Here is a 13,608-nt window from a genome sequence, read left to right as displayed (position 1 = left end):
TAAAATATTATAACTAACGTACGCGAGTTGTTATAACTATTTCGAAGAACAAAAGTTGTGAGGATGTTAGAAGTATGTATAGTATATATTAGTTTTTTGTTATTATAGTATGGTATAATAGTTGAAAAGGTAGTGCCGCGTTTAGTGAAATATATATTCAGGTTTGAAGCACGTCGGAGGATTCTACCGGTGGTTCACGATTTCGCGTTGCATTCCCCAGTTATAGGTAGGTACCGACCTATCTGTTTCATTAAACGAGAGATTCCATAGAATTTTTTGGAAATACAAGCTGGGAACCATCGAGACCGCCACGAAGCGAACGTTTGTCGTTGATGTTCGCGTTCGATGTAACCGCGTTGACAAAGAGAGTACGGAGAGAGAGAGAGGAAAAGAGAGAGAAAGAGAGAGAGAGAAAGAGAGAGAGAAAGAGAGAGAGAGAGAGAGAGAGAAAGAGAGATAGTCGAAAATTTCTCGGATCGTACATCCCCGGTTATACGCTCGCGACGTTAATTATACTTAATCGGATTAGCGATATATTTGCATACGCTGTACCGTTTCCGATCGTACGAGTACAACGGTGATTCCATCCACGTGTTATTATTAGGGAAAACGCGATGCACATGAGGAATATTAAAAGAAGAGCAACCGGTTGCTTAATTGATAATGATGTATATGTTCAATGATCAACACGCGTATTGTTAAATACTTAGTTACAATCGATTAAAAGAAATAGAACACAAGAAAGGATGTTTTAGTTGCTATATAATTTATAAGATATAACTTATTTACTAATATTGTTTTGTATAAAATAAGATATTGTCTCGAAAAAAAAAAATATTATATGTAATTAATATAATATATTTATATGCGTCAATCTAAATATATTTAATTAATTTCTGACAATCGCGAAGAATAGGAAAAATATATTTTCTATTGGTTAGTCATATAGAAGAAAATTGTCTTAATTTTTTTTTTTTTTTATGATTTAGATATAATGTGTAGTTTAATATAAATATATGAAATAAGTATTGTCAAAAGAAAAAGTATAACCTAATTGATAATAATCAAACATTTCAATTGTCATCTTAACAATGAAAGAACACATATAATGAATTTTTATAAATTATAGAATATAATTTTCTAAATGTGTTTTTGTTATAAATTATATATAAAGATATTGTATAATACGAAATATGTGATAACTACTTCAAAAAAAAGTGGTATCAACTGGTCAAAAACATCTCACCTATCTCTCACTTTTCCTCTCTCTCTCTCTCTCTCTCTCTCTCTCTCTCTCTCTCATTCTCTCTTGGTCGTCGTTAGAAACGCGACTTCCGTTTTTGCTCGACGGACGGCACGTTATATAAAAAAGGGTAGCTATTGAATTAAAAGGACGTAGGCGAATAAAGCGAGCGACTGGGGAGGGTGGAAAAGCAGCACGGCGTACTGCGATAGCACACGAGAGTGGGAGAAAGATGGAAAGAGAAAACATAGAACTGTGGTGGAAGGTGGAAGAAGAAGGGGGATGAGAAAGAGGAGGTTAAAAAGAAGAAGAAGAAGAAGAAGGAGGAGTAGGAGGAAGAGGAGGAGAAACGAGAGAGAAGAAGAAATTTCTCTGTCCTCTTCTTCTTCGTCGTCTATTCAGAGCTGCTTTCCAAACCCCTCACTACCCCTTATCCACTAACATCATCTCCTCATCCTCCCACCTCTATTCGTTCACAGCCAGTTCGCCGTGCTCGCCGGCCATAAAAATAAAATTTCAATAAATCTCCGGGTAGCGAAAGCTAGTGGGGCATTCAGAGGGCGGGCTACTCGCTCATTGGAGCTACAGTCCCTCCCGGTTGCCGCCTACCGCAAAACAAAGATACCCCAAGTAGGAGACTCTAACCTGAATAGAGTTTACCCCTGGATATGGACACGGACCTGCGCGACCGGCTGCCAACCAACGTAGACCCGCGATTCCAAAATTCTTTCCTCGTTACCTACCTCCAACGTCTCCTACTCGATTTCTACTATTATATGTCTGTATTTTTCTTCCTACCTTTTTTCTTTTTTTGTTTTTTTTTTTTTTTATTTCCTTCGCCCCACCTCCTACCCCTTTTATTCTCTCTTCTACGATAAGCTAGCTAGCTAGCTTTTCTTGTACCTCACATATATACTCCAAGGTTTTTACGCTAAAAATACTATACTCCAAATATCCTTGCTTATTCATCTATTTTTACCTAGTTTTTTTTATTTATTTATTTACTTTTTTTTCATTTCTTTCTTTTATATATTCAATTAATCAAATTTTATATTTATAATTAGTTTGTATATTCTCGCTATGACAACGATTATAATATATTACACAAAGTATTCGATAAGAATTATTGTAATTTTCTAAGCTTATAATCATCAACTTAAATATTATTCTGTAATATGGAGTATCATAGAGAAAGAAATTGGCGGAGGTAGATATAAGAAAAAAAAAAAAAAAAGAAAAAAAACAGAAAAATAATTGTCTATGCGTGTACGTTGGGACTAGTAAAATCGTGGAGGAAGTTAATAGTAGATACGGTCCTGAGACTAGTTGGAAGGATACGGACGATTTAATATCACGCCCCCGAAGCAAAGAAAGAGTGGGGGTAGTAGTACAGTATGGATAGATAGAAGGTGGAGTAGGAGTAGGAGGAGAAGGTGGTGGTGTAGTCGGAGTGGGAGGGGGGTGGGAAAAGAAGGAGAGGGGAGGAGGACGGACGTGCTAGGGACGATCGAAGAGGTGGGGGAGTTTGGATATGGCAGCCAGGCAGTCCGCTGTTTGCCTTGCTGAGGCACGGGCCGTTGTTCCTCAACCAAGCAAACTAAACATTATTTGGAATAAGACGAGGAAACGCGATAACAACTATTACTACAACCCGGATTATCTTATATCCCCAATCGACCAACTGTTTCATTATAATAATAATAATAATAATAATAATAATAATAATAATAATAATAATAATATTAAAAGTCCCTCAAAGAAGGGCACGGTGCACGCAATAGACGCGTGGATTTTTGGTTCCGCGTACTGTGTTGGAGCCACGCTCCCCGGGTGCGGCATGATAAACAATATCTCACTCGGTGGTTCCGTACACGGTATTCCCGGTAAGTACTTAATCTTAATTCATTTCAAACAATCCCCAAATCCCCATGTGTTTGATGATCTCGTTAATCAAAAATTAGGAATAATCAGAATTTTATTTGGAATGTTTTATTTGTTAATTTATTTGCCAAAGGTTTAGATTCAAGTATTTGTTCTGTGGTTTTTTTCTTTTCTTTATCAAGGAAGGATTATAATTTTGTTTTTGTTTGATGATTTTACAAAATAGTTAACACCTTTAAATTGACAAAGGTTTTTTTAGCACCGAAAGTTAGAAGGTATTTGGGTCTATTTGTTGTATGATAGAAGAATAAATTTTAATTATTTGTTTTATGGTTACTATAGAAGAAGAATTTTATTAGTTTTTGTTTGGTGATTTCTCAAAATGAGTTAGCACACAGAATTGTAGGCGTTAGAATTTTGTTTGTGTGATAAGAGAATTTTTGTGGTTTCAATATGTTGGATGAATTAAACTAGTTTTTTTTTTGGTGACTTTATAAGAAATTATAATGATTGATATTTGCTTACTATTTTTATTCATTCGATTTGCTTTCTCTCATTTCTATAAAGAGCAAATTATGATCGTTTACCAATAATTTTTTGGGTTAACGAGAATCTTAAAGAATTTCATAACTACCCCATAACGTAGATTATCATTATTTATTTGAAATAGGTATACTCGAAGATTGTGTGCAGTGAGGTTAGTCTAAATAATTTGTAAGATCAAATTGATATGTGCAAATTGTGATAAACATTCGTGTTTAAAAAACTTTTTATCAGATCAATCATTAATAATTTGAATCTGAACGAGAGAACAATAAAATTGATCGAAATCATGGTTTACGTGATGAAAATTCCTGTTTTATATTATTGATAAAAGTGTCGTTGAACAATGATGAAACTACTTAATCTAATTAAACAAACGAGATGTGTGAAAGATTCAATTATTAACTAATTAACAATATCAATTATTTTTCTATATATATATACACGTTAACTCGTTATTTTTCGTATAAATTTAAGTAACAATTGGAACATTGTCTTCGAATAAAAGTGTGCAAAGTTCAGTCAGGTTTTATAAATTTTTCTAACTTAGGATCGATATTGCTAACGTCATAAACGAATCTTTGATTTGTGAGGAAGCATAAATACCTAAACGAAAAGGCAACAGCAATCCGTTCCAAAAGTGTAACTAATATTGATTATCGATAATGTCATAGTCGGAATTTATAATTATTGTTAAATCGAAGAAATCATATTTACTTTCTTTTTCGTTTAGTCGAAAATCAAACGTTCATCCTTGCTTTTAATCGTCAGCCGTCGGACAAGATAGATTACTAACCCACACGATCAATTTTCTAAATAATTATAAAAATAATTCTCTAATTTCAAATTACATCTAACGCGAAGATTTCATTTCAAATTTTTTATTTATATTAACACGTTCACTTCTAATCTTATATATCAAGTCTAATAAACGAGTTAGATACAATTTGAATTTTTGTTCAATCTTTAACAAATTTTCATTTCAATTATTGACTTCCATACACAACGTATACATAATTAATTTAATATCTAAACAAAATATTTGTCAAATTTAAACAAAACAAAAAGACGTTACTATCAATATTCTAACAATAAATTAATATAAAATGAATCCAATATTTATCAAACATCGATTCTAATAATTTATATAAGAGAAAACGTGTATCAATACGAAAAAAAAAACAAACAAACAGAAAATAAGATCTAACAATGATTATATTATTTCCAAGTCGATTGAAGCAAATGTCTACGGTTGGGATGGGACAGGAGCGTTTAGGTACACTAAACGGTAATGAAATTAGAAGGAAAAGTTTTTATGGTATATATATAAAAAAAAAGAAAAAGAAAAAAAGGTTGTTACGGAGGGGGGTTGTAACGGGTGAAAGAGAGCAAAAGAGAGTGTGTGAGAAAGAGAGAGAGAGAGAGAGAGAAGGAAATCCTCGTGGCCGCAACACGTGGTCGCCCAAGGAAAGCGCTTCTCGAGTTTGATGACCTTAATTACCTCAACACTGATTACATTAGGCGAGAAGTTAAGGAACGATTTAGTGAGAGTTAGGATGTTGTCGGTGGTGCAAACTGCGAGGAAAGTGTTAGGTTTTCAACCAGATTATAATAAAAAAAGAAACTTCTATCTTATTTCCTTGATAATCCTTTTATTATATTTAATTCTTTTATTTATCCCTTCCACCACCTTCAAAAAAAAAAGAAAATCAAATCATATGCAAATCAAGGATAACTGAAAATGATCAGTAGATTTGTATAAAATGTATTATACTTCGTTTGTCACACACTTGGAATGCTTTTTATGCTCGAGGGTTCGTTACTGGACACTTGGATTATTTATTCATTTATTTATTTATTTATTTATGTTTTTTTTTTATGAACGATGATGTTCGGATATCGTGTTTTGTAGTGTATACTTGAGATATTTTCGTGAATATCGATATTACTCGTAATAAATTATTCGAGTAGTTTGAGATAAATCGAATTTAATCGAATGTAATATAAAATAATGATATTCTCATTTATAAATGAATATCATTTACGTTTACGTATGTATTAACGTATTGGTATTTGATTTGTTTCGTATACTTTTGGTTTGATTATAATGCAAGGTGATTGTAAATTTCGTTTCGGATATTTTTTTGCTTGCTGATCGTTACCCATCGTCGTAACATTCGATTTTGATTTACGAGAATGATTTTTGTTCGATGTAAAAGAAAATGTTTCTAACTCTTTCGATAATTTTTTTTTCCTTTCTTTCTCTCTCTCTCTCTCTCTCTCTGTTTTTTCCGTTTTTCTCGATTTTGTATATTTTTTTTCTTCGAATGGATTAAACGTCAACGCTGTATCTGGTGGCACTATGAAAGTGCATTCGCGATTGTGACAACTGAATAAATACGTCCGTCATAATATTCACGAGGAATAATTTGATTTATGAATTTATTATTCAGTCACTTTGAAGCTGCCGCCTGTCAATCGGGAAATATAAAAACGCCGATCAACGTGCTGGATACCCTACCATTATCAGTATTTTTTTATCCAAGCTCCCAACCTACCGACTTGGACAAATTTTCTTTCGATGGATATTCGATTTTCTAGAGAAATAGAATATATTAACTAACGGAAATAAAAGAAAACGATCTAAATATAATTGGGACAAATCTTACAAAATATTGTTAAGATTTTTATCTTTTACTTGTTTTTTGTTTTTCTTTTTTTTTTTTTTTTTTAAAGTATCCTCTATTTTGTTGATAATTTATTTCTCGTTTTTTCTTTTTTAAATTATTTTAACTTATTGTTTTTTAATATAGCATTCGTTTCACAGCGATTACTACAATGAATATTATTTTGAGTTTTATTCTATTGATAAGCTCATAACTGTACGTTGTAAGAATTTTTCTATTGTTTAATATAATATGCAAAATATAAATCACAAAATCAAGAAAAAGGATTCGTATTATTTGTTTAATTAAATTTTGTTGACACTTTAAGGATCGCCAAGTTATTAACCTTTTGCATAAATTTTCATTTCATTTATTTTCGATTCTAGCAATTTTGTATTAAGTGAATCATCTACTGATTTTAAATAAAATAAAAAAGAGAAAAATGTGACATGTAATTAATGAAATAATTTGAATTAAATCGTCAATACAATAAAGATCAAAGAGGCCTCTGCCGAATTTTCCGTTCGTCGAGGATCCACTCATAAACGTCGGGATTCCCAATAAAAGTGCTCATAAAAGTAAAAGAGAAATAAGGACCGGTCGTAAAGTTCATTCATACGAGAATACGAAGAGGTGTTGCCTTTCATTGAGAAGAACTTATTTCTACGTGGTGGTCCTTTTCACATATTATTCTATATTTTATTTTTTATTTTTCTATTGTTTTTTCTTTGTTCTTTTTTTAATCGTAGAAAAGATCACGAAAGTTCTAAATCGTTTGACAAATTTTTGAGGGAGAAGAATAAATAAACAATTTCTATAGTTTTATTAAATACAACGTTTGTCTTTTACGTTTCCAAAATTTTTCTTTCCCTTCTTCTTCTTCTTCTTCTTTTTCTTCTTCTTTTGAGACAAAGAAATTTGATCACTTTTCGTTGCAATAAAATAGAAAACACGATAAAGTACTTTGGCTGTTTACGTTCGCGTCTCGCGTAACAACGTTCGCCACTCTTTTCAGTTTTCGTCTGTGCTACCCTATACGTATGTGTGTGTGTGTATGTGTGTATGTGTTTGCGTGTGCGTTTAGCTGTGTACGAAACGAAGATAAGTACTCCCCGAATGCGCTTGCAAAATTAATTTTACTATCTCTTACCAACGTCGACAGGTTTTTTTTTCGAAAATGAAACTACGAAACATATTTTATTTTCATATCATTTTGTTTAGTTTGTTGACAAAAAAAAAGAAATAAGAAATAATCACTTTTTTCACGATTAAACGAACAAATAAAAATTTGATAATCAATCGAAGCCAACCTTTATTTACGCGAATTCATTTCAAGTTTCAAACGAGATTTCTTTTTTTCTTTTTCTTTTTTTTTCTTTTTAATCCAATATAAAATCCACGCAGAATTGTTACATATTATTCGACAAAAATTCAATAATCGTTCCTCCACGTGAACCTAAACTCGATTAAATCTAAAAAGTTCATTTTATTTTATATCATACCCATGATTATATCGGTAAAATCAAATCAAATCAATAATTCGTCGGTTGACGTTCAATCGCGTTAAATCAAAAGGAAAAAAATAACACAAAACAAAAAAAAAAAAAAAAATTACTTGCGAAATCTACGGCGAAGTAAAAAAAAAAAAAAAAAAAAGAAAAAGGAAGATTTTTTGTTTCGAACGATCATGAGCACCCATTCGTTAAGGTCATTCGTTTAACTTAGTATGGGCGTTCCAATGGTAACTCCAATACTTTCCTACCGGCTTTCCGCTCGCGTGGGCGTGCGTTGTTTTTTTTTTTTTTTCTTTTTACCTACACGAACAGCGAGTGAACATATTCTACATATATTTATGCGCGTACGTGTACATATACGTGTGAGTACGTGGCCCTCCGTGAAGGTTTGATATACGCGTCTTAGAAGCCGGAGGCCGGTGACGATTCTCGCACTTTCCTGCTAAGTGATCCGTGTGCCCCTCGGTCGGCTTCTGCTCCTATACAAATTTAAACTACATAGAACAGCAGAAGACGACAAAGAGCGAAGGGAAGACAGAAAAAGTTAAAAAAAGAGAGAGAGAGAAAGAAAAAGAAAGAAAATAGAAACAGAAATACACAAAAATACTATACTAGGATAAAACCAAACGGTGGAAGATTTTGTTCTTTTCCCTTTTTTCTCGTTCGCAGGAACGAAGGACCTTCATGCTCAAGATTTAAAACGTCACGATAAGTTGGACGGGGTAGTAAGACTGAGCTTGGGAAGCGGACTATCTGCTGGCGGTGGCCTGCTTCATCAGGAATTAACCATGACTATGCCTGGTGCAGGTGAGAGTGAAAGAGAGAGAGAGAGAGAGAGACAGAAAATAAATGTATTGTTCAGAATATATTTATATAATATAGCTCGTTTACTAAGTATATATATATATATATATATATATATATATATATATACCATAGTAAGTTTCTTTTTCTTAGACATTTTCGCGATGTACGAAGCGTATGATCCCGAGTATGTTTCCAAGACGATGATGTAATACCTGCCTTCGGTTAGATAGAAGAAAAAAAAAAGACGCGTTAGAAACGAGTTAGAAAGATTTCTAAGAAGAAATCGTGACGCGTCGACGTTAATAGAAATAGAAAAAACGAGAATATCGAGTATTAAGCTTCGATATCATGCTTTGAAATAATCGTGATGCTTCTAATCAATATGATTTATATATCGATTAAATAAAAATAAATAAATAAACGTTTGCAAGTTAAGCTTAATTTTGTTCTCTTTTTTTTTTTTTTTTTTTTTGGTTATGACACGAATATTTTCTCTAAGTTCAATGGAACGAAAGATAAATTGAATAATATAAATTTGACACATTTAACTTGGATTTTTTTTTTTTTTCTGTATATAGGTATATTCACTTCTTTTAAATATATAATATTAGTCAACCGATAAAAAATTCACGTCTTTTCTAGGTACGTTTATCATTCATCTCTATAAATTTAACACAACACGAATTTTCTTGCTTATCCAATATTAACCCTTTCATGAACGGCGCGCGGTTATATTCGGAATTCGCCAAATATTAGCACTAAATTAACTGGCAGGGACATTTGCAATAATGATAAGCGAATTAAAACATGCTGGTTTAGTGTATTCGGTCTTACGAGGACATAATAGAAGCTCGAAAAATCTGAAATATTATCTATCTATCATATCTATCTATCTATCTATCTATCTATCTATCTATCTATCATAATCTGAAATAACGCAAACGGTGTACATTAATGAGCACGATGACCTATTCATTAATTGTGGACTGATGATTTGTTTAGCCGCGTCGTGAAAGGGTTAAATCTAAAATGTTAAATACATAGGAAAAATATATTGATATTATTATAATATTTCATTTGTCTAAAAATGTCATTTTAATAACTTTGATCTTATATAACGTATATTATGATCTAATTACTTATGCGTTTGTGATTTAACAGGAAGTGCAACGGCAATCGGACAAGGAGACGAGAAGCCGGTTAAACAAAAGCGACATCGGACGCGTTTTACACCAGCACAGATTAACGAACTAGAAAAGTGTTTTACGAAGACGCATTATCCTGACATCTTTTGTCGGGAAGAAATTGCCAGTAGAATTGGCCTCACCGAAAGTCGCGTGCAGGTGAGCTGAAATGAGTTAGGTATATCCCTTACAAACTTGCTTTTACTTTTTGTTTTTTTTTGGTTTGTTACTTTTATACCAATTTACTTACCATATTATTCTCTTATAATTGTTTATAAATGAAAGAAAAATCATACGAATAATTTTGTGTATAAATAGATACGTTTGGAGAAAAACGTTTATCAAAAAAGGGCCGATAAATTCGGTAAAAAATAAAAAAAAACATATAGCTCTGTTGACTCGAATGATAAATAATTGAAATATTAATTGTAATATTTAATCTTAAGCGTAAGCAACATGCCAAAAGTGATACTATGGCTAACGCAAGAGAGTTTTGGAATCAATTGTTTCGGCCTATCGTGGCTTTTCGGATTAAAGTGAAACTTGGAGTAGGTACTATCTAAGCCCTCTCCCAAACGCTACGGGGGTCTTGAATTTTGGTGGGTTTCGCCACGACAACAACCGCAAAACTTTACGAACGTAGTCCGCAATCTCAGTTTCTGAGTAGAAATCCCGAAAATCGGAGTGACTCTCGATCTTTCTTATTTCCTTCCTTTCTTCCTTTCTTTTCTATCTATCTATCTCTATCTCTCTTTCTCTTGGCATTTGATAGGCAAGAAAATCGAATCTCCATTCGATTGGATAAAGTAAAGTTCTGACTCCCTTATTTTCTTAATAAAACATTGAAGATGTTTTTCCTTCTTCTTATTTAATTATTCATACTGATCATAAACAATTAACGTTTTAGAGAGAGAGAGAGATAGTGAGAGAGGACAGTCACGAGTTTGTGACGATTAAATGTTTAAGAACTATTTTCCCATGAGAATTTTATAAATATCTTTCAAACTTTGGAAAATATTATTAAGGGATTTATTATTGTATTATTGAGAACTGTATTTTTCTTGATCTTATTTCATACCGATTTAAAGATATATCTTAAGATATCTTTTTGAAGTATACCACCAATTCGCGTATTATTTCTAATTAATGCAAATATTATTATATTATTATTTGTTGTTCAATTTTTCATAAATATATAAAAATAGTATGTGTAAAAGTAAAATATTGTTCACGCTTTATAAATTTATATTATTTTAGGAAAAATAAATCACACATTCCAAAATAGGAAAAAAGTTTTATAATTGATTAAACGTAAAAAAAAATATTTATAACGAAAATAATTTTCGATATAATAGATCGATATATTCTTTGATATTTTATTATTGTTTTTCGACTTGATAGATATTTTTTCGTTTTTTTTTTTCTTTTCTTTTCCCTTGGAGTCTCTGGAGCACGCGAAGAAAAACGGAGTTAATAGAAATTCATGAAAATTTCATTCGCAAGTTGGAGGCGTCAGTCAAGCCAAGCGTTGCGCCGCATATCAAACAGTCCCTCTGTTTTTCTCACTTCTTCTTCTTCTTCACGTCTATTCTCTTTCTCTCTTTTACACATATACATGTACGTATATATATATAAGTACACTAACATAAGAGAAAATACAATAGAATCTCTGCATTACTGTTAACACTCCGAGCTTGTAAGAATTTTAACGAGACAGTAACCCGTAATTATCTACTGAATATCTTCAAATTCTTGTATTTCTTATCGAACAGGACAACAAGAACGATGATTCTTATTGACGTATTTATTCTCGTGAGATTATCATCTTGGTATCTAACAGAGGAATCAAAAAGGAAAATAGACAGGAAAAAATTTATTCGTTAAAAACAATTCCCAACGATTACCTACGTTTTCTACGAATTACATTATTCATCTAAACTACTAGTACCGTTCGCTTTTCCAATGACGTTCTTCGAACGTTATTCGTTCCAATTAAAACAATATCCGTTAACTAACATTCTTCTTTCTTCTATTATTTATTATATTTTAACGACCAATATAATATATCTTTTATATATTATTATATCAGGTTTAATTTGTATCGAGAGTTTAAAATCCAATGTTTATGCCAAATTTGATATTACTATTACTCACTTGATGGGACATTTTTTTGCCAATCGAATTTTGAATTGACCAACGTTAATTATGAATTTACTAAATTATCATTTTGTAAAGGACACAAATTAAACGAAATTTTGTAAAATATTCAAAATAAAAAAGAAATAATATCACTCAGCCGAGAGTGAGAGAGAGAGAGGTAGAGATGATAATAAAACTTCAAGACTACTATATATAAATAACACACAAAAAAAGACAGTAAATTAAAACTTAATAAAATTCTTTAGTAAGATAAAAAACCAAGTTAATCAATAACGATTGGAATTTCTATATTAACTTCTTCTTTTATTATAAATACATAAATTCTAATTACCATGTGACAAGAGTGAAGATTACGACAGCATCTACTTTCTTCAATTTGGATTTCAAGAAGAGAAGTGGAAACGTCTTTTTTGATAGCACCACTAAAGTAAGAAAGAGAGACAGAGGTAGACAGAAAGAAAAAAAAAAGGAACGAGAAGAAGAAGAAGAAGAAGAAAAGAAGTAGAAGAAGTACAAGAAGAAGAAGAAGTAAAAGAAGGGGATGGATCGGTCTCTTCTCCGGTCTCCCATGGCTGGGTGCCTAATTGAAAGAGGTTTTCCGTGGGCGAGGAGGGTAGACATCAGCAGAGCGAACCTTCAGCGTTTCCAAGGAAACCTGGTGCGGTGGGTACTCGTGTGGAGAGGGCCTCAGGTACACCAATCCGGCTGCGAGAGAAAGGCGCCGGCGCTTCAGCAACCGGGTTGTGCTATCGAGCGTTCCTATCAAAGATTTCTTGACTTGCCATGGCGGACTACTATACAACTACGTAGACGATAAGGACGACGAAGACAATGACGAATTCTTTTTTACAAAACAAAAATCAGATCGAACCATTCATACTTTATTCGAGAATATTTTCCAATTATAAACTATCCTCTTTTTTCCCACCCCCCCCTGTCCACCCACTCCCTCCCGCCCTGCTACTACCAATGTCATTCTTTCTTTTTTACGAATTTTTTTTACGATAAACGTTAAATTGGGTTGCATATTTTTGGTTTTCTTTCTTTTTTTTTTTTGAAAGTAGGAGAGTTATTTTTGTTGTTGATATTTTGTCTTTGTCGATTTAAAAAGTTATTGTTAGGTGAAAATAAGTTGAATTATTGAAATCAATGATTAGATACAGTGAAAGTAAGTGTTTATAATAAGATGCGAATACTTTTTATTTCCAATTTATACTTTATCTATTACTTACGCAATATTTTCCTAATGATTTTATACAAATTGAAATACGATTTGGAATGAGTCTTAGGTGAATTTTATATATAATCCCACAATTAATTCTTATTATTTTATTAATAATTTATGAGAGATAAATATTTTAAAAAGATAGAAATAGAGAGGAAACATTTTTTTCCAAAAATCGTCCAATTTTCTAATCTAAATGAATAAATATAAAAATAGCGCGGTTATAACATTAATTTATAAATATTTCAAACAAAGATAGAACGACAATAATGATTATTATATTATCGTTATCTAAACACTGATTTCAATTCTCGATCAATTTGTTATCCCAAATAAACAATTGTATCGTAAAGTGAATGAAATGAATGGTAATCCGTTTTAGAAA

At 31.9% G+C, this 13,608-nt stretch overlaps 1 protein-coding gene across 1 annotated transcript in view; it reads left to right on the top strand.

Annotated features, from left to right (window-relative positions):
* Window positions 1-3,014: 3,014 nt before the first annotated feature.
* LOC106788954 (homeobox protein orthopedia-like) overlaps window positions 3,015-13,608 on the top strand; it is a 31,093-nt gene continuing 20,499 nt past the window's right edge. Inside the window, exons 1-3 of the mRNA XM_014752705.1 lie at window positions 3,015-3,126; window positions 8,517-8,654; window positions 9,816-9,997. Coding sequence (XP_014608191.1) covers window positions 3,081-3,126; window positions 8,517-8,654; window positions 9,816-9,997 — 366 coding nt within the window. The 5' untranslated portion in view covers window positions 3,015-3,080. The remainder of the gene's footprint in view (window positions 3,127-8,516; window positions 8,655-9,815; window positions 9,998-13,608) is intronic.

Source organism: Polistes canadensis, unplaced genomic scaffold (genome assembly GCF_001313835.1).
Source record: "Polistes canadensis isolate GaletaPanama2010 unplaced genomic scaffold, ASM131383v1 scaffold_158, whole genome shotgun sequence".
Taxonomy (NCBI): Eukaryota; Metazoa; Arthropoda; class Insecta; order Hymenoptera; family Vespidae; genus Polistes; species Polistes canadensis.
Note: the sequence above shows the minus strand (reverse complement) of the source record. Positions and strands in the feature narration are given on the sequence as shown.